This window comes from Hyperoodon ampullatus, assembly GCF_949752795.1.
Source record: "Hyperoodon ampullatus genome assembly, chromosome: 1".
Taxonomy (NCBI): domain Eukaryota; kingdom Metazoa; phylum Chordata; class Mammalia; order Artiodactyla; family Ziphiidae; genus Hyperoodon; species Hyperoodon ampullatus.
In genome coordinates, this window is record NC_136914.1 from 119,521,019 (window position 1) to 119,544,651 (window position 23,633).

General features: G+C 48.2%; 1 protein-coding gene across 2 annotated transcripts in view; it reads right to left on the reverse strand.

Moving 5' to 3' along the window:
- Positions 1-23,633, reverse strand: part of SLC35F3 (solute carrier family 35 member F3) — a gene marked incomplete at both ends in the record, with an annotated part of 294,306 nt that overhangs the window by 78,189 nt on the left and 192,484 nt on the right. For both annotated transcript variants that reach the window (XM_079698569.1, XM_079698570.1), the window contains one exon: positions 13,102-13,426. In XM_079698569.1, coding sequence (XP_079554695.1) covers positions 13,102-13,426 — 325 coding nt within the window. The remainder of the gene's footprint in view (positions 1-13,101; positions 13,427-23,633) is intronic.

Genomic DNA, 23,633 nt, shown 5'->3' on the forward strand with positions numbered 1-23,633 from the left:
GCCCTAGAATAGACTTTGCATAAACATCGAAAAGGCAATCAGATTTTTCATCTCTTGCGACAAACTCAACTAGATGGTATGGGGTGTGGCCATCAAACCAATATGCAGTTTCAATGACAGAGAGCTTGCCAGGGCCAGGTTCACAGGCTCTGAGGCACAAGAGAGCCACCAACAGCTGGGGTCTCTCTTAGAACATGATGGCCCAGGCTGGGAAATGCATCTGAAGGTTCTCAGGGACCCTCAGCTGGAGACCCGCCCCCTGCCCCTCGCCAGGCTTTCAGGTCCAGACTCAGGGTGATGGGTGGAGGGGAAGATTGGCCTGAGGGAGCCTGGTCTGCTCTGGCTCATGCTTGAAGTAGATAACACATGTTTTGGGAGTTCACTGGGGATCCAGTGGTTAGGACTCTGCGCTTTCACTGCCGAGGGCCCAGGTTCAATCCCTGGTCAGGGAACGAAGATCCCGTAAGGTGTGGCACGGCCAAAAAAAAAAAAAAAAAAAAATTGTGATTTGGTGAAGGGAGGACTGACTCTCTGAAGCACTCAGCATGGACACTGGCTACATAAGAGAATGTGATTTGATTTTGCTTTAAAAATCAGGCATAGCACATGGATGAGGGGGTGGGGGAAGGGTGGAGTGGGAGTTTGGGGTTAGCAGATGTAAGCTTTTATATATAGGATGGATAAACAACGAGGTTCTAGTGTGGAGCACAGAGACCTGTGTTCAATATCCTATGATAAACCATAATGGAAAAGAATATTTTAAAAAATGTAAAAAAAATTTAGAACCACAAAAGAAAACAAAAAAATCAGGCATAACAATTTCTAGTGATTGCTCTCCCCATAGGCTCCCAATTCCTTAGCTGAGGAAGGCCTATGTGGAACGTACTATAATGAAATAACGTAGGAGAGAATGCAAGTACCAAAAAGTCCCTTTGCTCTGTGGCTCAGTTAGAAATGAAAATGCTCAGAGAAATATGTATGTGCAGTAAGGCTGTTAAGGCAGAGTATGCAAATTAACAATCACCACCATAGGGGTCATTGTTTCAGCAGTGGGAGGCGCTGTGACCACTATTAATTCAGTACCAGCCAACAGCCAAGTTCAGACAAGTACCCCAAATCTTGCAGCCAGCCTGTGGAAATAGGCAGTATTGGCCCATTGTTAAATATCAGATCACTGAAGTGAAAGAAAACTTTGGAGTTGTGCAGATTTGTAAGCAGTAGAATTGGGAACCTGAATCAGCTGGACTCCAATGCCTGGGGTCCCTTGCCTCCACCATGTGGCCTCGTTCCTCTCTGCATCCTTGGTGTCTGGTGCGAGCATCACACTAGTAGGTGTGCAAATGCTGTATGGGGCAGGAAGTGGGGTGAAGGCTGTGGAAGCCATTATAATGGCTGTTCCCATGTCAGGGGTGACCACTCCAATTTAGCTCTGAGTTGTATGCAATCAAGGCTAGAGTGGTGCCCGTGGAAAAAAAGTGGAAAAAAAATGACATGATAAGGCGTGTCTGCTTTAACATTCTGCACTGTACCAGCATTTCCACTCCCTTTTTCTTTTTTAGCTTTCAAAAAACCAAAACGAACATCAAGAGCTTGACAGGACATTGCTTTCTAGACATATGAATCACCTCGCATTTCTGTCTTGCTTTCAGCTCATTCTAGAATGACACATGGCATGTACCACATGAGTTCTCTGCCTTTTTCCTGGCAAGCTTGTCTCAAAGCTCACTTCTGCCAAGAAATGTCCCCTTCCCAACAGCCCAAAAGAATGACAAGTCAAGAAGCTGCCCTCTCTACTGTGGGCTCCACACCAGTTACATGACTTATCTGAATCTTCATGAGGAGAAAGACTCAGTCATGCGTGGTTGGAATGTTCTCCATCACCATCATCATCACTATCATCATTACTATCACCAACACCATCATCACCTTCATCATCACCATCATCGCCATCATCATCACCATTACCACCATCACCATGACCACCATCACCATCACCATCATCATTACTATCACCATCACCATCATCACCTTCAACATCACCATCATCGCCATCATCATCACCATGACCACCATCACCATCATCAGATTCATCACCAACACCATCATCATTACTATCACCATCATCGCCATCATCATCACCATTACCACCATCACCATGATCATCATCACCATCATCATCACCATCACCATCATCACCATAATCACCATCCGCAGATTCATCACCATCACCATCACCATCACCATCACCTTATGATCTGCAAAGTGCAGGAGCCACGGTTTGTGTGAGTCTGGGGATTCACATTTGGAGTCAACCAAAGATGGGTAGCAAACCTCTGGACTAAGCAAGGTTTGGGGCTTTATAGCCACTATCATATTTAATTCTGTTCAGTTCAAACACAAGACCTCTGCAGAAACTGGGAAAGCCCGGAAGAAGAGAAATGCCAATTGCAACACTCAGATGTAGGTATTAGGGTCTCCACTTTATGGATAAGGAGTGAGGCTTAGAGCTTTTAATGACTAAGCTATGGCAATATAGCCAAATGAAGGCAAAGCTGGGTTTCAAACATGAGCTGACTGATGGCAAGCCTGCCTTCTTATCATTTGATCACAGTGCCCCAAGCAAGGGCTAGCAGCATTCTCCCCCCGCCCCCCATTGTCTATCCTGCCCAGGCACCACCTCCATGTTCCTTCCTATGAGGAAGAGTTTTGACCATTTCTTTCCTGCTAGCATTTCTGGAGAGGTCTGGGATTGAAGTGAACAAAGGTCTCACGCCCTTTCTCTGAGCATCTATGGCCTCTTTAGTATGGATTAGATTAGTATGGATGATTTGGATTAGAGAGTAGTCAAAGTCCCTTTTTCATCTTTGGGATCTCTATGCAGATATCTTCTTCCTAAACGTAGTATGATTTTAAAATTCCAATGCACCTATGAGCTGACTTGCTCGTCTTGATTCTCTGATTAGGAAGCACATGGAAAGTAAAAAATGGCTCCACGTGAGCTGGTGGGATGGGCGGGGTCTGAGCCTCCTAGTCACATCAGTGGCAACCCCTCTTCCTGTAGCCCATACGCATCTGCACATGCCTCTCTGCACCTTCCTGCACGCCACGCACAGGAGCCCTTCTCCATCGCCTGACCTGTGCAATGTTAACTGCCCCTCAGGACCCGCTGGCTGAAGGATCCCCCTCTGGGATCTGGGGATCCCCTGCTCTCCAGCTCTTATGCCACTGCAACACCGATCTTGCAAAGGTTCACAGGGACCATGGTGATTTGTGCTAAAACTGTCACTAAATCTCTTGTTAATAAGCCCAGCCTAGGGTAACTTGACCCTCAAAGAGCCATAATCACCCTGATATGGCAATTATTTAAGTGGCTGGCATTCTTCAAGCCCACAAACAGGAGCACTGGAACCGACCTTTGGCAAAATTTCAATGAAACTGCGTGGGGAAACCACATGGCTGCAGCTGAATTAGACCTGCTCTGAAATTACAAGGGTAAATTAGCATAACAATAAAGCCTTGTTTTTTTAACTTACAGAGTCACTAAATAATAGGGGGAAAGGAAAGAGGGCTGATCCAGTAGAGACTGACACTGGTATCAATGTTCCCTAAGCATTTGTTTGCTCGGCAGCCTTGGGCAAAGCTTGTATCTAAAGGGTTAATTGGGGCCCAAAGTGATCTTTGCACTGAGCTCCTCCATGATGCCAAAAGGCATGGATTGAGAATAGAGCAGAACCAGTTTATTAAACTGTTCAAATTGTTAAAAATGATTAAAAGCCAGTTAAAGATTTTCATAAACACTATCCCAAAATGTTAGTTTAAAGTGCTGCACTGCAAAGACCCATCCTTGATATCTGTTCAAGGATGGACAGAGAGCTCAGGTAACTGGGGGCTGAATGGTGGCTGAAGTACATGAGAACAGAGGAGACTGGGAGTTAATATGACATTTCCTATTTGCCTGAGGGAAAGCTGAAGAGTCACTCGTAGAATGTTCTGGACTCATCTTTGTGGGTGTCTGGCTGTCACTGAACTTCCCTGGGATGAGGCCAGCAGCTGTTGAACTGAGATGTGGAGGTGGGATGGGGGTGACATCCACGGGGAAACTACAAATACCATGATGACAGGACGGAGCAGAGGGGACCTGGAGTCAGCGTCACCACCTAGGGCACAGGATTGATGCTCTGTGTTTCGTTTCTTCACTGACGCATCCTTGAGTATTTCAAATGCTGTCTTAAGACAGGCAGAGACTATCTAAGCCTTTGTCAGCCACCCTCATCTCATTTCTGCCTTGGCTGACACTGGGACCCATTACAATGTCTTAGGACATCCTACTTAGATTCAGAGCATTGACTATGGGCCGTCCTGTGGCTGTACCACAGGTTCTGATGCTCAGATGGCTATGTGTATGTGTGTTTGTGTGTGTGTATGTGTATGTATGTGTCTGTGTTTAGGGGGAAGGTGCTTTGCCTCAATAGCAAATCTGACCAAAGTCTCCTGGTATGAAGATATTTTTTTTAATGTTTTATTTTATTTGAAGTATAGTTGATTTATAATGCCGTGTTAGTTTCAGGTATACAGCACAGTGATTCAGTTATACACACACACACACACACACACACACACACACACACACACATATATTTTCTCTTTCAGATTCTTTTCCCTTATAGGTTATTTTAAAATATTGAGTATAGTTCCCTGTGCTATACAGTAGGTCCTTGTTAGTTGTCTATTTTTTTATACAGTAGTTTGTATCTGTTAATTCCAACCTCCTAATTTATCCTTTTCTCCCCGTTCCCCTTGAAGATGTTTATGCATAATTACCATTATTTACCACCAAACAGAAAACACGGGCCCAATGAACAACTGCAGTTCCCAAATATTTTGCCCATTTCTTTTAAACCAGTTACAAAAACAAACAACAACAACATCAGCTGCGCAGGCTCTGGATGCAGCTTGTTGCTCCTCGGGTGGCTGATTCTTGGAAATAAGACAGGAAACAAGAAGGCTACACGTTAGGAGGAAGGGAAAGGCAAAGAGATGGCTGAGCCCAGGAAATGCCTCTGTCCCTGGGCCTGAAGCTGGTGGCCACACAGGGCTCTTGGACCCCATGGAGGCCATGCTGGTGAGACCTCCTTGCCACTGGACTCCTGTATCCTGAGCTCTAAGCGGGGCTTAACCCTTGGGCTCTGGACATCTCAAGGGCAGGGTCCTGTAGCACATGTTCAGAGTTGACAGTCATGAGTGTACATTACTGTAGGAATGAATAAAGAATGAATGAATGAGTGAGTAACGGGGGCTAACCCAGGCTTTTGGGTGTGGACGGGGTGAGGAGATGCTGGTATAACCACAAGCACCTTCAGAAAGACAGACAGACAGGTCCCCCCAGCCTGACATCAATGTTTCTCTGCCCAGCACCTCTACTCCAGCCCTGCCCCATCTTTCTTCACAGCACTCGGCACCCTCTGACCTATTGTATTATAGTTGTTTGCTGTTTGTCTCCCCACTAAAAGGTAAGCTCCGTGAAGGCAGGAATTTTCATTTGCTTGGGTCACTGCTGTTTCCCTAGCACCTAAAACAGTGCCTGAGGGACTTCCCTCGTGGCACAGTGGTTAAGAATCCACCTGCCAATGCAGGGGACACGGGTTCAAGCCTTGGTCACATGCCACAGAGCAACTAAGCCCCTGCGCCACAACTACTGAGCCTGCGCTCTAGAGCCCGCAAGCCACAACTACTGAGACCGTGTGCCACAACTACTGAAGCCCGAGCGCCTAGAGCCTGTGCTCCGCAACAAGAGAAGCCACTGCAATGAGAAGCCCGCGCACCGCAACGAAGAGTAGCCCCAACTTGCCGCAACTAGAGAAAGCCCGCGTGCAGCAGCAAAGACCCAACACAGCCATAAATAAATAAATTTATTTATTTAAAAAATAATTAAAAAATAAAACAATGCCTGACATACAGAAAACCCTTGGCAGATTTTGTGAAATGAGTGAAGGGCTATCTCTATCTTCTTAGAATGGAGGGTCCCTGTGGACTTGTTTACAGAGTGCCCTCACCCTCTGCAGAAGAACTGTTGATGGCAGCAACAGGCCAGAGCATGTCCAGGGCTCAGGGAAGAAAAAGCAAGCAAGGGGCCCCATCAGCTCACATCAGCTAGGAGGCCCGACAGTGCCAAGAGGGCAGGGCGTGCTGGGGCATCGCTATTTACGGCGGCCTCGGCCATGCGTTCATATTCACATCGGGCCTGAAAAACATGTCCCAGTGTTTCCCAGAAAGGAGATTTCCCTCGCCAATTTCCAGAATGCCTGAGTTGAGTGAGAAAATAACCACTGAAATGCTTTTCACCAACACAGGAGTTTGCTTTCAACTGAAGAAGTAGCTGACAATTCAAAGCAAGGGACCTGGCCTGGTAATACTTCAAGGTCTACGCTCAAAACAAAGAAACAAACAAAAACCTGAAATACTGAGTCATTCTACCTCTGACGTGAAACGGGCACATGTTCTGTAACCAGTTATGTGATTAGCACTCTCCTACTTTTGAAAGCAGCTCTGATTATATCAGTCCTGGATTCAAAAACTTTCAGAGGCTCCCACTGCCTGGGGAATAAAGCCCCAGCCCCTTAAGCCAGCACCCACAGGGCTCCCCATCCAGTCCCGCCCTCCACTTGGTCCTGTCCTCAAATCCAAACTGTAGCCCAGCCAGTCTGCCCCACTGTCACCCGCTGTTACACCCCATTCTGTTTTTCATACGGGTCTCTCTCCCACTTGGATGTGAGCTCCTAAGGTTGGGAACAACATCTGTGTCACTCACACGTGCCCACATGCCCCCACGAATGAAAAGTGCCACCTGCCATACCAGTAAACAAAGGATGTTGCAGCCATCAAGCCATCACATTACAGCCACCCCGACGGTGAGCCCTGAGGGAACTCAGGATGGAAACAGGGTGCCCACCACCAAGCCCACAGCTGCTGCAGCCACCTCTAACCCTATGCCCTGAGAGGACTCAGTATGGGAAAACACAGGATGCTGGCCCCAGACAGCTGAGGTGCACATCAAAGGGATGATTTCTGTGAGCGCAGACTCTTGAATCTTCCCACACTTAGAAAAGCGCTGAATTCCTTAACTTTGAGATGTCTGGTTTTCTTTAATTAACAGTAATCTTTTGATGTTCTGACTACCTGGTCTCTGTTGCAAAAACTCCTCTATATCCTGGCTGCCCCCTTACCTCTTTGGAACAGTCCCTCAGAGTGATCTGAGAGGCTGTGTCCCGGGCTTAAGTCCTCAGAATGTCCACTGAATAAAACATAACTCTCAACTTTTAGGTTGTGCATTTTTTTCAGTCGACACCCCGACACACAGACATCGAGCCCACACCTGTTCTACGGGCCCGGCCTCCGTGTGCCCTCCGTTCCGTCCTCAACAGAGGGATGGTGGCACTGCTGAAGGTCCAGTCTGATGGCTTCTCTGCCCCCCACTGCCACCGCCTGCCCACATTCGCACCAGAAGCCAACCTGCTCTGCCTATGCGTGTAGGAGTCAGGGGGTCTGCTGCTGCCTGCCTTCCCGCTCCTCTGCGGCTCCCCACCCGCTTTCCACCCCCGATCAGAGCTTCCCACGTGCCGTGCTCTCTCAGCCTCTGTGCCATCCCCACACTACTCTGCCTGCCTGGGATTCAGCGCCTACAGGACCATGTGCTTGTCTTCCAAGAGACTGCTCCTCAGTCATTTCCTCTAAGAAACCTTTCCGCCTGTCCCAGGAGCCACGCAGCTGGGCCTCTCCCCTGGGCCCCCTGCACACACCCTCACCTTGTCTGGCTATCTGACTCCCTTACCGGGCCGCGGGCTCCTTGAAGACAAGGACCAGCTATGATTCTATCCCTGAGAAGATTGTAATAACCATTTCCAGAAGGAGCGAACCTCCAGATTGTGACCGCTCTGCTTTGTTCCTTAGACTTTGAAAGTTACGGCGGCGAGACTCCTTATGGATCCCACCTAAGTCTGTGCCGCTACGAACGCACACCCAGCCCTTGGGGGACTGAAGACAAACGAGTGGCATCAAAACTTTCTTGGCTCAGAACAGCTGCGGGCGTTTCTGAAGCGGAATCAACTGGCTAGCTTCCAGAAGCCTGGAACTACGAAAGACCGAGGGAAACATCTGTCACCACTGTATCGTTCGTTCACTTCTCTGGCAGCCGCAGGAGAGCAGACGCTTCTAGTGTTTGCTCGTGAAAAGAGGTCAGTACTGGGAGAAATTCCTGGAAGGCCTTCTGACAAGCCTGCAGGTGCCCCAGATCTGCTCTGGCTGATTTCTGCTGGCCGTGGCAGCCCTGGGATCCGAGACGCTGTCCTCCTGTCCCAGGGTCAGAGGGGCTGGGAAGCTGTGTGTCATCACACCTGCCCTTGACAGTCTCCCCAGGGCCATGAACCTGACACGGCCTCCCCCGTGTGCCTCCCTCTGGAGCCTGGCTTTGCACAGATTCCTGGGAGCTGAACCCCCTTTCAGGTCACGCCTACAGTTTCTGCAGCGCCCACACGCATCTCTGTGGCCAGAGCCCTCCCTGGGTCCTGGACACTACTGCTTCCTCAGGGCATCCCTGAGACTGGCTGTCAGTGAGAAACAGGGAAAGTGAGGGAAGGGTGTTGATGGTCTGGGGAAAAAGAAGAGCTCACTTTACTCCCGGAAGTCTGGGCTGGTGTCACTGGGGAGACCACAGGCTTGAGGCTGAAAACCCAGGACAGCTGGGCTTGAGAGGCTTTCACATCCACACTCTAATTCCTGACAACAGTGCCCCATCACAGGAAGCCCTGGTCATTCCAGAATGCCCTGTGCAGCCAACAGACCTGCAAGCTGATTTCTGCAAGGTGTAACACCTGCATGACCCTGCAGGGGTTGGCCACTCCCCATAAGACCCACCCCTGCAGTTTAAACAGGGCCACCATGAGGCGGCCGATGAACTGAGCAGGGGCTGCATCGTACCCCGCGGAGAATATCACAATAGGGTTCCTGGCATTTTTATGGCATTTCACAGTGCTTAGGGCACTTGCACGTACGGGGTCTCATACGATCACACAACAACCTTTTGTGCTGGGCGTTTTACCCTCCGTTTACAAAGAGCATCTGAGGCTCCCGGAGCTTAAAAGACTTGCCCATGGAGCCTCCCCTCCCTTGCAAGCGGCAGCGGACCAGGACTCAAAACAGCCCTGGGGCCTGAAGCCAGTCACTCTCCGGTTTCACATGGTACGGGGAGTCCTGCTTCCTACTTGCTTGGGCAGATCAGCAACCTTTTAAAAACCGTGCAGCTGAGACTCAACAACTCCAGGGCCTTTACAGTCCAAGCCCAGCCCGTGGGTCAGCAGCATTAGCATCTCCTGGAAGCTCGTTAGGAAAGCAGAGCCTCGGGTCCACGCAGACCTACGGAATCATCATCGGCTCTTCAACAAGATCTCGGAGACGCCTAGGGTTTGAGAAGCTGTGTGTGAGGCACCACATGCTTTCCTCCCTGTGCTTTGACTGACTCTTCTAGCTTCACGTTGGGGAAGTAGCCTCGGCAGGGAGGGCTCAGAGAAAAGAAACTTCTACCTGATTGCTTCTTGAAAACCACAAGAAAAGCTGGCGTATTGGGCCAGCTTCCCTCTCTGAAAACGGTCTCTACCTTTTCCCTTTTCTCCCCAGCTCCCTGCTGCAACACTTTCACCCAAAGACACATCTCCTCAGTTGACTCTCCATCTTCTCCATTCATTTTGATACAAGCACAAACATGGAAGATGCGATTTCAGTTTGCCTTGACTTCTGGGACTCCTAAAGTCTGTTTAAAGAACTCCCAATTCGGTAGGGGATGAAGAGGTACAAATTACTGACATCAAGCAGGACCCTGTGGGGCTCCTGGGCACAAAAGCCTTTCTGTGTCCCCCATTTGTTGATTACAGGAAATAGGCTTCATTCAGCCTCCAAGACCTTCCCTGAGTTCCAAAGGGCAGGTTCAAAGATGCTAATCAGGGAAGGGAGGGGATACACAGACAAGAGAAGAGCAGTCAAGAAACAATAGCGCAGCCTTGGGGCAGGGTCCTGGTTCCCCCTCAAGGGATACACAGAACAGTATCTTTGAGCGGTTTTGCAGACACTGAAACCCTCACCAGGTGGAAGAAGTTAACTGTTTGCTGCCCACAAGCACGTAGACCCCAGACTGGTTGGAACCAGAAGGCTGATGATGCAAACTCCCGCTTACCTCACCACCAACCAATCAGAAGAAGGTCCACGAGCTGACCACGCCCTCTTTGAACCATTGTTATAAAACTCCTCACTACTCCCTCCAGGTCAGGACACACAGTTTTGAGGCATTAGCCCACTGTGTCCCCCTTTGCCTGGCAAAGCAATAAAGCTCTTCTTTTCTACCTCACCCAAAACTCTGTCTCCGAGATTCAGTTCGGTGTCGGGGTACAGACACCTGATACGGCTTCACTACTAGGTATAAAACAAGCTACAAGGATATATGGTACAATATAAGCTACAAAGATATATGGTACAATACAGGGAATATAGCCAATATTTTATAAGAACTATAAATGGAGTATAGCCTTTAAAAATGGTGGATCACTATATTGTACACCTGTAACTTACATAATATTGTATATCGACTATACTTCAATTAAAAAAAAAACCCAGCCAAAAAAAAAAAAAGAAAAGAAAAAAAAGAACTCCCAGTTTGAGTTGTGACACAGTCATGACTTCCTAAGTAAAGTCGGTGATGTTAACATTTTTCTCTCTCTTTTTTGAGAAAGAATGTTCCTTCACTCCTCCAGTGGTGCGCATGGCTTAACCGACATACCCCAAAATTGGTTGCTAAATTAGCAGCTCTGTTTAGCCACAGGGAGAACACAGTTTACAATCAGAAAGATGTTTTAAGTGGTGAGCTAAGCTTTATTACAGAAATTGGGCAAGGTTTTGACTGGCTTCTCTAATCAAGTGACGGTTTTGCCACTTGCCCTCCACTGTTCTCCAGTTGACATACCAGTCGCCATCATTCTCTCATGATTCTTCCCAGATACTTTTTACAGGAAGACAATAAGCTTCCTTATCAAGGAAATCAAGGAAGTCAAGGTGTGATGTCTTTCTATGTTTAATCTGCTTCAATGACCTTTCATTTTTTCCTCCCTTGACCTTTTACCCAACTTCGTTGGTAAAAGAGCTTCGTTCCTTCTGTGTTGTTTTCAGCACAATTGGTTAATGGTGCCAGGCCTGCCCTAAGTGGCCAGCAATGCTAGTCTTGTCCCAAGGTAAGTGTCATGTTGAGGATACATCTTTAGGGCAGTAGAGGGTACTGCTCCTCAGGGGAGGCCCTCTTTGAGCTGCCATGTTTAAAGAAAGCAGGCAAAGACCATTTCATCGTCCCTCCAGTAATTCTCCATCAAGAAAGGGCACATAAGCTCACTTTCTGAGAGGCAGCAGCAAAATATGCTACTCCGTTTAAAGAAAGGCAAACTCCTAATTACAAACTGAATACACTCAGGGCTACTTTACTGTTAAATACATCATTTACTGAATACTTGCTTTTCTCTGTGACTAAAAGCAGGCCATTATTTCTCTCTTACCTTTGGGACAATCTGGGGCCCTGTCAGAGTTTCTAAACCGATTTGTTTCAGCCTGCTTTTAGCTGCTGCTCAGAAGAGGTACATCAAGTGCCTCTTGAGCAATTTCTGGCTGGTCCATGAAGCCACTGGTTTAAGTCAACGCTGGCAATGCCCCAGGCCTGGGCAACGGTTCCAGGCTCCAGGCTGCCACATGCTTTGTTTTGAGAATCCCCTCTGAGTCCCTTCCACCACGGGGACCTGTGACACCGGTCTTGTGACTCAATCTGAGCTCCATCAGTGCTCCTTCTTCTAGAATGAGTGCTCTGACTTACAACTTGGTCTTTTAAAGGAGCCAGTCCAAATTCCCTCTGAACACTACACCTCCAAGTCTAACTTTACAGTGACAAAATGGTAGAATCTCAGAAAAAATTCTGATCAGAGCGTAACCTCCATTCCCAAACCTCCTTGTTCCTTGGACCCAATGAGATTTTTAGCTAGCTTGCAACTTCTAAAGGTAACTTTTCAGAATGGGGCTGAAGTCTGAAGCAGATGGTAAATGGGACGTGGTGATTGTATGTGGGGGTTGTTTGGTGGGGTGGCGGTAAAGTGAGGAAGAAGGTGGTAGTGAAGGAGTAATACAGCTCTCAGCTTTCAAATTTTTTCCCACCTCTGGGGCTGACGAAAGATACATTCCCAGGGCCTATCTGGTCACCTTGGCTAGCATGCTTTTCCCTGGGTTTTTTTTTTCTGAGTAGATCTGATTTGGGCCAACAGTGTGTCCTTGATGTAGCCACAGAAGACCTCAGCTTTGGGCAACCATGAGATCCAGGGACTGGCACAGATGAGACCCCAAGGCCAACACTGACCATCCGACTCCCAAGGAGGCTGGGGGAGCCCTGCTGTACGTTGTGGCAGAGGGCTGGCGTCAGGGTTTCTGACCTCTTTTAAAGGGAGGTCATACCAATGAGGAAATACAGTGAGATCATATCAACGAGAAAATACAGTCAACAGAGCTCAAAGAGTACCTTGACTTTGACGACCCCATGGGTCTGCCAGATATTCAGACCCATGCAACCACATAACCAAAGGAGGAAAAGGCTTGGGTTGGAGAGGAGAGGAGTAATCTTCACATCGCCACGTGGGAAGGTAAGTTACAGGAAGCAGCCGTGTCACCTGGCTCCATGGACCTGTCCCCAGCCCAGTCTGAGGAGGGATAAAAGAGCTACAGAATTTCCCCATTTCTACCCTTTCTGGGGGACCTACCACAGCACGCCTCTGGAAGATGCTGCCTTCTCCTGTCTAATATAAAGCAGTTCCTAGCGTCGAGGGGCTCGAGGCAGAGGAAAGGTGTTACCACTCTGAGGGGAGAGAATGCCAACCCTGGAACCTCACTAAGACAGCAGGTGACACGGTGACTTCTCACCACGGTGCCCACCGGCCCCTCCCAGTGACCACCACTAGGGCAGCCCGGTAGCATCAGCGATCGGGAGAGCAGCCCATTGCTGGGCCGGCATCCTGGCATCCCGGAAGCACCTACCTGTATCTCTGCTTCACCGACTGTTTCTCTGCCGACTTGCAGACGTGCCCCGCATAGTACAACGGGAAGAATAAAAAGTTCCAGTTGGTGGCAAACCACGTCAGAGTGAAGGGAGCATCGAACTTCCTGAAAGTCAGCCTGGCGAGCTGGGTGGCACCGGCCCAGGAAGAACACACGCACAGCACCACTGCCACGCCCCAGAAGATCTTCTTGAGCTGCGCCCGGGAACATCTCCAGCAGCGAGGGCTCGGTCTCCCGCCGGCGTCGGTCCCCACCGGCGCCTGGGCCTCTGCCGGGCCCGGGGGGTCCCGGAGGCGCTCCTCCCCTGGGGGAAGAGAGGGGCACGGTTAACCGGGGCCTCCACACGTGCACCGTTGCCAGGAGCAAGAGGGCAACCAACTGTCATTGTCATGGCCAGCCACCCGGGGAAGGGGAGGGGAGGGGAGGGGAGATGGGGATAGGGGCGTGGACGCAGCTTCCTGAAACAAAATTTAAAGGCATTTTCAGTGGTTTCCTTCTTCTCTAGAATCCTGACCCTGAAAAGATGGTGCATGGGCTGGCAGCATCAGGACCATCCCCAGCCTGTTGGCAATGGAGAATCTCAGGAACCCTGGCGTCAGAATCTTTACTTCAAGAGGTGCTCTCTGGGCCCATGTGGAGAAGTGGAAGCATTTCTCCAGAACACACAGAGTGGCTGAAATAGTTCACCAAGTGTCAGCTCACACGGAGTGATGTGCTACCCGGCCTGAGCAGTGCTAGGGGCTGCGGATTTCCCCCTAAGGAGGTCATAAGTCTTGACCTCTAAAAGCTCCCAGGACATTGAGAGAAGCTCCTCCCTGCCTGTTACTTAAGGGCAGGGATGCCAAGAGTCTCATCTTCTTTTGCATGTGCAGCCAAAAAAGATCTGTCTCTCTTATTTCTCTATTTGCTCTTACTGACTTCCAGCTGATAGCCGTCAGTCCCACTTTTGAAGTGTTACTTAAAAACCACAGCCTCTGGCAGCTGGTGCTGTGAAAGGCCTCAGACGCTCCATTTGAGAATTGTGTGACTTCTGGAAACCAGGCTACAGGCCAGAGCACGGCTGTGCAGCAGCATTGTTCCCACAGACCATGAGAAGGGTGGAAAAGGCGTTATTTTCCACTGTTTGGTTTTCATTCATGATTGTGTGCAGGTCAGTCAGCTGGAAATTTAAACAGAGCTGTAACTTGTATCAGATGTGACCATGGATGGATGTGAATTTCCAGGGGACAGTCTACGTGCCTTTTATATGTTCAGCCAGGCACTTAGCTGAATGAGGGCACACAGTATAGGGGTACAGGAGATGGGTACAAAATATATTGGCGTCAAATGTACTCTATGGATTTTGTTTAAACTTAGCAGTAACTTAAATAGCTCTAATACCATGAAACCAAGTTTTGTACATCATACTGTCTGAAATATAATAATCCTATGAGGCAAAATCCTGATTCAAGGTAGCCTATTATATAGGGGTTAGCTAATCCTATCATTAATTGCCAGGTCTGGTTGTATCTCTGTTTCTTTTTTTTTTTTTTGGCCTCACCTCGCGGCTTGTGGGATCTTAGTTCCCCGACCAGGGATTGAACCCGGGCCTTTGGCAGTGAAAGCACTGAGTCCCAAACACTAGACCACCCTGGAATTCCCTGGTTGTATCTCTTGTAGCCAAAGGTCATCCTAAGCCTTCGTGGCTGGTCAAGGAGAGATAATGTCTTTACTGACCCAAAATCCTTGACCCCATCTGTACTGTGCTTCTTTACCTGTTTTGTTAATATTTAATCTCCCTCTTCCTCTTTCTTTTCATGCGTGTATATACCTGAGTCAGAAAGCCCTTGGAAAACCAAATGGCTGACCACCTCTGAACTTCCAACAAGTTGTCTGTTTCTGGCATGGGCTGCAGGGCAGGGAGAAGCAGAGGGGGCAAAAGCAAGGCAGATTCCTCCCCTTTCGTTTGATGCCCTCCCACCAGGACGTCTTGATTTTGCTCACAATGAATCCCTACAACTTACGACAATTCATTTTCAGACAGAAGCATGCACGTTTCAATTTATACACTGGTTCTCTGACATTTGGGGTGAGCCTCTGCAACCCTTCACTACTGGGATAATTTTCAAGCCGTGTTGAGGGTTGGCAGATTCCTCGACTACCAGCATCAACTATCAGAAAGTCCTACTGAAAAGATAATTACGGAGATGGAAAAAAAGTCCACCTAGAAAGGCAATGCAGTTTCACGGTACTAACTGGTCATTTAAGAAGGGAGTCTGGAGGAGGTTGAAAAAATTTTTTTTCATCTAGTTTTGCATTATGGCAGATTAAGTTTTAAGTTTTAAAACTTAAAGCATGAAGCGAAGACTGATGCTATGTTGCTGTTACAATGAAAGAGAAAAATCACCAAATCATGTAAGATGGTACTGTTAAAATGCTTTTACAGATTTGGATAAAAGAAGTTATTCTCTAACTTTGTAACCTCTCTGGCTTATTTGACCAGGGGAACACTGATAATACACAAACAAAATAAAGACATTTTGCGCTCTATTATTTAAAAGTAAGATAGAACGATGTTTCCCAAAGTGTAATGCAGTTAACAGTTATGATAAGAAGAAAAGGATCCCACAATCAGAAAAGTTTGGGAAACACTAGGTAAGTCAGACAGGTTCCTTTGCTGTAGGAGTATTCAGGGCTAATGGATGTGGTAGATTGCCAAAAGGCAGCTAGAGAATGTGTGCTTCCCGTATTATCTAAATGTAACACCTGTGATAGGACTGGGGTCCCTTGGAACACACTTTGGGAAACACTGGAATAGACCCATAAAGAATCAGAGGTATCCAAACCTAATTCATTGCAAACTTTCCGTTTCACCACACCGAGTCTCTTATAGTAATAATCACTTATCAATTTCAATACCTGCTCATTCCTAATAATTCTTTTTTTTTTTTTTTTGCGGTACACGGGCCTCTCACTGCTGTGGCCTCTCCCGTTGCGGAGCACAGGCTTCGGACGCGCAGGCTTAGCGGCCATGGCTCACGGGCCCAGCCGCTCCGCGGCATGTGGGATCTTCCTGGACCGGGGCACGAACCTGTGTCCCCTGCATCGGCAGGCAGACTCTCAACCACTGTGCCACCAGGGAAGCCCCCTAATAATTCTTTTAAACTAGACCTACTTCATGTAAACTAAACATATTCTTTATAGAATCTTTAGAAAAGTACTGCATAGAATAAATAAAAAGCAATGCACTGTATACTAATCTTAGTACCCAGAGATATCGCTGGACATTTTGCTGCGTTTTCCCCAGTCTTCTGTATCTTTGCACAACACACACACACACACACACACACACACACTCACACAGCAAAACTGGGATCATACTGTATTTTCGGCCAGCAGTCATTTACCCTGATGCATAAGAGCATGGACTTTATAAATCTCACAGGGCTCTGTACAATACGACACATCCTAGGAGCATTTCAATCCGCTAGGAAGTTGCCATGAAGTCTCCATCTGCCATGTGCCAAGAGCTCTCGGCGGTCAATAAATAAATATAAAACATGATTACATCCTGCTCTTCAGGAACTTATGGTCTATCTGGGAGTGACAAAACGGATCTATGAAAGAATTACAGAACAATTACAAATGGAGTGATTTGACTGCAACACAAATTCTGAAGACAGCGCAACCAGTGTGGGCTGTGATCACAGCAGGAAGAGCCGGAGAAAGCAGAAGCTTGGCCTGGGCCTTGCAGTATAGAAAGGCTGAGGAACAAGAGAAGCAAAGTTCAGGGTCAGGAACACGCCTGGCCTGCCCCAGGAGCGGTGAGGAAGGTGGTGAGATCTGAAATCCAACGTTTCCTTGCCCCACTGTGATGCGCAATCTTGCTTTGTCAGACACGCAGTAGGAGAAATCGCCAGGCTGGTGGGAGGTACTTCAGCAAATTCAGATTTTGGAATTTACATTCTCTAGGAAGTAAATAGACATTATACATGCCCCAGTGTCCCTAACAAACAGATAAAATTAGTTGAAGCATAGGTATAGAATGACATAATGAATTTGGTTAGCAGACGTGTTTATTTTCTGCGATTTGAAACGCAACAAATGCATCCCACCCTACCATTCTCAAGGTCATTTTCAACAAGCTGTCCAACTGATGCTCAGATTTCAGAGAGAAGGAATTACACTGGGGCCCGGGGTGGGGGTTGGGATATCCACTCTCAAAAGCCTCTCATATCTTCCCGTGCAAGAAACTTTGGTTTACTTTCTCTCCCCTCCTGAATTAACAAGTCGAGGGATTCCTCTGTGCTTGGTATCTCTCTTGTATCAGTCCTGAAAGAGGCAGTACAGAGTGCCTCGAAGAAATCAGTACTGAATGAACCACGCCGTGTCCTGTCCCAGCTCCTTTGACTCCTATCACACAACTAGAAATACTGTTTATGTCACCCTCACTCGCTAACATCCCCTCTATTTATGATCTTGAACTTTCCATCCTAACCTTGCACTTGAGCCAAGAGTTCTGGGCTCAGTGCAAAGTAGATTATATTCTCTGGCCCAATGGTTGTGCTGACAGATGTGGTCACTGCTGCCTCTAAACGCTTTGTTTACGCCACTTAATTCACTCGGAAGCGCTGGGGGACAGGCGGGCTCTCCCCAGTTCTATTACCAGAGCTGCTTCCACTGAGCATTTTGGAGAAAGGTGTGTGTGTGGGGGTGTGTGTGTGTGTGTGTAAGGGGAGTGTTCTCCAGTATACAATGTATACTCCACGGCGTGCCAAGATATAGCCGTACCTGTGCGTGAACTTCCATCCTGAGCTCTGTTCAGACTCAGGCAATTTACTGAAACCATATATTAGTCCTACCTGCAGAATCACACCTGATACTTCTCTCCTACCAGGAATTTATAAAACATATGCACTCTTCGGTCAAGCAGTACCTAGAGGTAATGTCTGCTCAGTGGAAAGAAACTCTAGGTCCTAATGGGTGAGCTGGAGGTCTGGTTTAGCTGCTAACTCATTCTGGGACCCAGGCAAGTCCTCTGTCTCACGAGCTGTCCATTGCTTTCTGCTGAGCAAATGATGAACTGGGGGCTTTTTAAGTTTATTTAGTGAAAGCCATTTCTCCAATGAGAAAGCTAGAGCAATTGGAAAAATCACTCACTCTCAACTTCAAGTTCCCATAAAATGGCTCTTGCAAACTTCCAAGAGAACACAAATGTTTCTTTTTTGAGGTCCCCTGAGAATAAGGAGACCCTTGGTGACGCTCTCTGAAGAAGTGTCCAGGAAGTTTTGCACTTAGAAAGTGCAAGAGTCATGTCTTAGGGATGAGGGACCCAGCGATGGGCTCAAAGACCATCCACTGGCTGGCCTGGTCCCAGCCTCCTGAAAGCAGAGAGATAGCATCGTGTAGAGAGCAGGAGAAGACACCTCCCAATGACACCTCCATCAGTAAGATCTATACAGTTAATTTTTCAAAGCTTTTTTTTTTTTTTTTTTTTTTTTTTTTGCGGTACGCGGGCCTCTCACTGTTGTGGTCTCTCCCATTGCGGAGCACAGGCTCCGGACGCGCAGGCTCAGCAGCCATGGCTCACGGGCCCAGCCGCTCTGCGGCATGTGGGATCTTCCCGGACCGGGGCATGAACCTGCGTCCCCTGCATCGGCAGGCGGACTCCCAACCACTGCGCCACCAGGGAAGCCCAGGAGTTCATTCTTTTTACGTCTGGGTAGTAGTCTATAAGGATATTCCATATTTTTTTTAACTTATTTATTTTTGACTGCAATGGGTCTTCATTGCTGCGTGCGGGTTTTCTCTAGTTGCGGCGAGCGGGGGCTACTCTTCCTTGCGGTGCAAGGGGTTCTCATCACGGTGGCACCTCTTGTTGTGGAGCATGGGCTCTAGGTGCGCGGGCTTCAGTAGTTGTGGCACGAGGGCTCAGTAGTTGTGGCTCGTGGGCTCTAGAGCGCAGGCTCCATAGTTGGGGTGCACGGGCTTAGTTGCTCTGCGGCATGTGGGATCTTCCCTGACCAGGGCTTGAACCTGTGTCCCCTGCATTGGCAGGTGGATTCTTAACCACTGCGCCACCAGGGAAGTCCCATATTTTGTTTATCCAGTTATCAGTTGATGGACAGGGGTATAGTTTCCAGTTTTTTGGCTACTGTGAATAATGCTGCTATGAACACTCACATATAAGTCTTTGTGTGGATATGTTTTCGTTTCCCTTGGGTGGACTAGTTAAATTTTTAGGCCACTCAGCCAACAAACATTTATTGACACCTACTGTGGGGCATAAGGCAGACACCCCCTTCCCTAGGAGAGCTTGCTCAGTCTGAGTGGAGGGGCTTACAGTGTCCACGTCATAGATGGTTCTGTGTCTCCAAATCCAATCCAAACAAACACAGTTGACGGCTGCTCTGGGAATACAGCCACCACCTTTTTATTTTTCTGGATTGCCCAGGGGAAGAGGGCTTGATGAACAATTTTCCCATTTGTTGATCACTGATGCATATACCCATTCAGGGCCCAGCCACCCAACTAAATAGCTTTTATAAAATCAGGAGCTTGGAAGAAAGCTTTTGTTTATGGCCATTTGCAAGTGAAATTCATCTCCCAAAAATGCAGTTTGGGTTTTGTTTATCTCATCTACTCATTAAATACTTGCTCAGTGAATTTATGGGTGATTGTTTTTTCTCAGGCAGTGGTTTGGAGGAAAGGGAAGAAAAGGCTGTCATGTGTATCAGGCCACCATGGGCCCTGGGTGTCCCCAAAGCAATCCTGATTTTACATATCCTGACCAATGATGTCCACCTGCAGTTGCCAGACCATCTTTTTGGATTCTTGGACTTTGGGTCAGAAAATGTTCCCACTATTCATACATGCTGAGGCCTCAGCCATGCTCCTGACTGGCACTTGTCCCTGGGAAAAGATAGAATCCACAGATAATTAAACTTGACTCTGAGTAAGGGAGAAGAAGGAGGGCACAGGGAAGTAAAAGGCAAGTGACAGTTATTTTTTAATTTTTTTAGGCCATGTCACGTGGCTTGCAGGATCTTAGTTCCCCAACTAGGGAATTGAACCCGGGCCCACAGCAGTGAAAGTGCCAAGTATTAACCACTGGATGGCCAGGGAATCCCCCAAGTGATAGTTAAACACACAGCATATATGCCATGTTCTCTGCCAGGAGATTATATACCTTTTTTTAAAAACCTGTCTTAATGTTGGAGTGTGACTATCCTTGCTTTGTGGATGGGACAGCTGAGGGTCTGACAGTTACTCTCCCAAGGTCACAGACTAGTGAGAGGCTGAATGCAGTTCCAAGCATCTGTCTGACTCCAAAGCATCCAGAGGAATGCAGAGAACCCTTAGTCTTCCCTTTGGAAGTTGATCAGGGCCATGGTGCTGAACACCCCAGTCAGAACTGCCAATCACTAAAGGGGGACTTCAAGATTCCAAGAGGACAGACTCTGTTTTTAAATTTGGAACATCCTGAGTATGTATGGAACTCTGGGCTGGGACTCACCACCACGGAATAAGGGCTGTTATGAGGTAAGTGTCTGTGCCCTCCCTCAGTTTATACGCTAAGACTGTAACCTCTGGTATGGCTGTATTTGCAGATGGAGCCTCTAAGGACATAATGAAGGTTAAATGAGGTCATAAGGCTGGGGCCCTGATCTGACAGGGTTGGTGGACTTATATTCTCCTGTCTTCTCTTTGTGCACACAGAGGGGAGGCATGTGAGGGCACAGCAAGGAGGTGGCCATCTACAAACCAGGAAGAGAGTCCCCACCAGAAACCAAATTTGCCCACACCTTGATCTTGGACTTCCAGCCTGCAGAACTGTGAGAAAATAAATGTCTGTTAAGTCATCCAAGCTGCAGTACTTTGTCATGGCAACCTGAGCAGACTGACCTGAGGGTATTACAGAAGGGACTGCGCTGTGTTTGTGAAGGTGTGAGGCACGGACCGAGAGCTGTCACTGTGCTGGACAGGGTGTGGTGACGAGCTGTGGATGACTATTTACTGTGATAACCTCTTAGGAGAAGAAATAATTGCCATATCATAGCCAAGAGAAGACTAGAAAGACATGCAATGTGGTATCCTAGATCGGATCCTAGAACAGAAGAAGGACATTAGGTTAAAAAATAAAGAAACCCAAATAAAGTATGAACTTTAGTTAATAATAATGTGTCAATATTGGTTCATTAATTGTGACAAATGTACCATACTAAGAGAAGATGTTAATAATAGGAGAAACTGGATGTGACGTATTTAATAACTCTCTGCAGTGTCTCTGCAACTTTTCTGTAAATCTAAACTATTCTAAAATAAAAGATATATTTAAAAAAAAAGAAAGAAAGAACTGCCGCAGATGACTAGATTAGAAATATCAGGTACTACCTTATATTTGTCTGCCTTCTCTGAATTGCTTAAGTCTTTGTTGTGATTCCTGGAGATCAGTGTGTAGAGATAGAAGAAAACCTGGCAGCTGCAAAGTTGTTTTTAAAAACCCAAATTCTTTCCCTGGTGTGGATACAGAATTGGGAAGTGACTGAAGGCTGCTTTTTGGGGGGTGGAGTGGGATGATAGGAGGTTTGTCCGAGATTCCCCGTAAGTTCCACCCAGCTGCAGAGCTAGTCTGAATCAGGCCTAGATCTGGTCCACTCTCCTGCCATCACCACCACTCTAGTGAACAGACACTTGTACCGGCCTTTCTGCCCCACTCCTCACATCCTTAGAGGTCCCCGAATAACTCCCAATGTCCAAATCACAGTGCCTCTTGCAGTGGATTTAAGACAATTCTGGAATGTTCACAGCCCAAGGCGCACGTGACTTCTGAGAACGTGACTAGATATGGGTAAGCTTGAAATAATGCCCTTTGCGCCTTGAGGGAGGGAAGAGGCCACTTGGGAGGGGAGCAAGGGCCTGTCTGGACCCGTGGCCTGAAGACACCTGGGCTGGAGGGGATCAGTTTTAATCCCCGTGCCTGCCGTTTGTGGCCTGTTCAGCCTCCCAAAGTCTCACCGTTTCCACTGCCCGCCCGGGCACATGACACCTCTGTACACAGCAGGCGCTCACCAGGGACAGATCAGGAGATATTCCAGCGCTGCTGGTGACCCGCACGCAAACACTGACACAAGCACACACCCCTCTTCTCTGCCATTTCTATTTATCAGAGGATGCCCTCACATCCGTGTGGTGGGAGTCTGGCTGCCATGTCTCACGGGGAGAGCGGGGTTCAGGAGGGCAGACTGCGTGCAGCGCAGCCCCCCAGGCAGCGAGGGGTGCGTGGAGCCTTCCCCCCTGGAGGGGAGCAGGGGAACAAGGGTGATATTTTAACTGGTGGCCTGGGTGGTTACACAACTCATCTTGATGCGCAAAGCGTTGTCTTCTAAAACATCCCGTTCTCAGCGGAGTCGTGTAACGTACATCTGTAAGGCAGGACTGAGCTTGTGTGGTCAAGGATCCAAGTGGACTTGGCCTTAAGGTATGACAGGTGTCCTCCTCGGCTTCACTCCTCCCCGAGGGCAGGCCCTCTGTGTGGGCTGAGGGTGATGGGCTGAGCTCATCCCGGGCAGAGGGGCTTTGCTGTGGAAACACCTGGGCCAGTCCCAGGCAAAGCTGACAAGGTGCATGCTCCTCTTTGGGGTCTTTCTAGACTGCCTTTTGTACCCCCATCATCGGGGGGCTGCTGTCTGGAGCCCTGTGCTTTCCTGCTGCTGAAGATTCACAGAATCTAAGTGCTCACCTAGCTGGTCTTTCCTCTTCGTGCTCCAATGCCAAATCCCACCCCTGAAACACACACACACATGCACACACATATGCACACGCGCACATGCACACACACACACACGCACATATATATACACACACAAGCACACAGGCACATATATACACACATGCACACACATAGACACATGCACATACATACAAGCACAAACATACACACACCTACACACATGCACAAGCACACGCATGCACACACATGTACATACACGCGTGCACACACACGCCGAATTTCCGACTCGTCCTGGGTCTAATTCCCTCAGAGCTCTGCTCTCTGGTTAGAGCTAGTAAAGGGTTTAATCAAATAAACCAAGCTCTGGTAATGAGTAAGCTACTTACTAGACTCATAGACTGTTCCTGCTGAAAGAGCCAATGGAAGATCTACTCGAATCCCCTTTCTTTACAGAAAAGAGAAGCCTGGGCTCCAGGAGGTGAGGAGACACATCCGATATATGAATCAGCTAGTGGCGGAGCAGGACACAAAACGTGTCTTGCCCCCGGCGGGGCTCTTCCCCTACACGCTCCCCCCAAGTGACAGTGAGAACGGGTCACTCGCCTAAAAGGCTTTTAAGAACTACTTCTCTTCTTGCCTCTCCCGTACAGCTCCTGCGAACACTGTCCCACCTCTGCGAGCCTTCCATCCATCACTCGAATTCCCATCCATCACTTCCGGGAGACAGTGCCACTTCATACATGACAAAGAAGATCCAAGTCACCAGCGCAGGTCCTCGGCTTCCCTCCCCGGCAGCCCA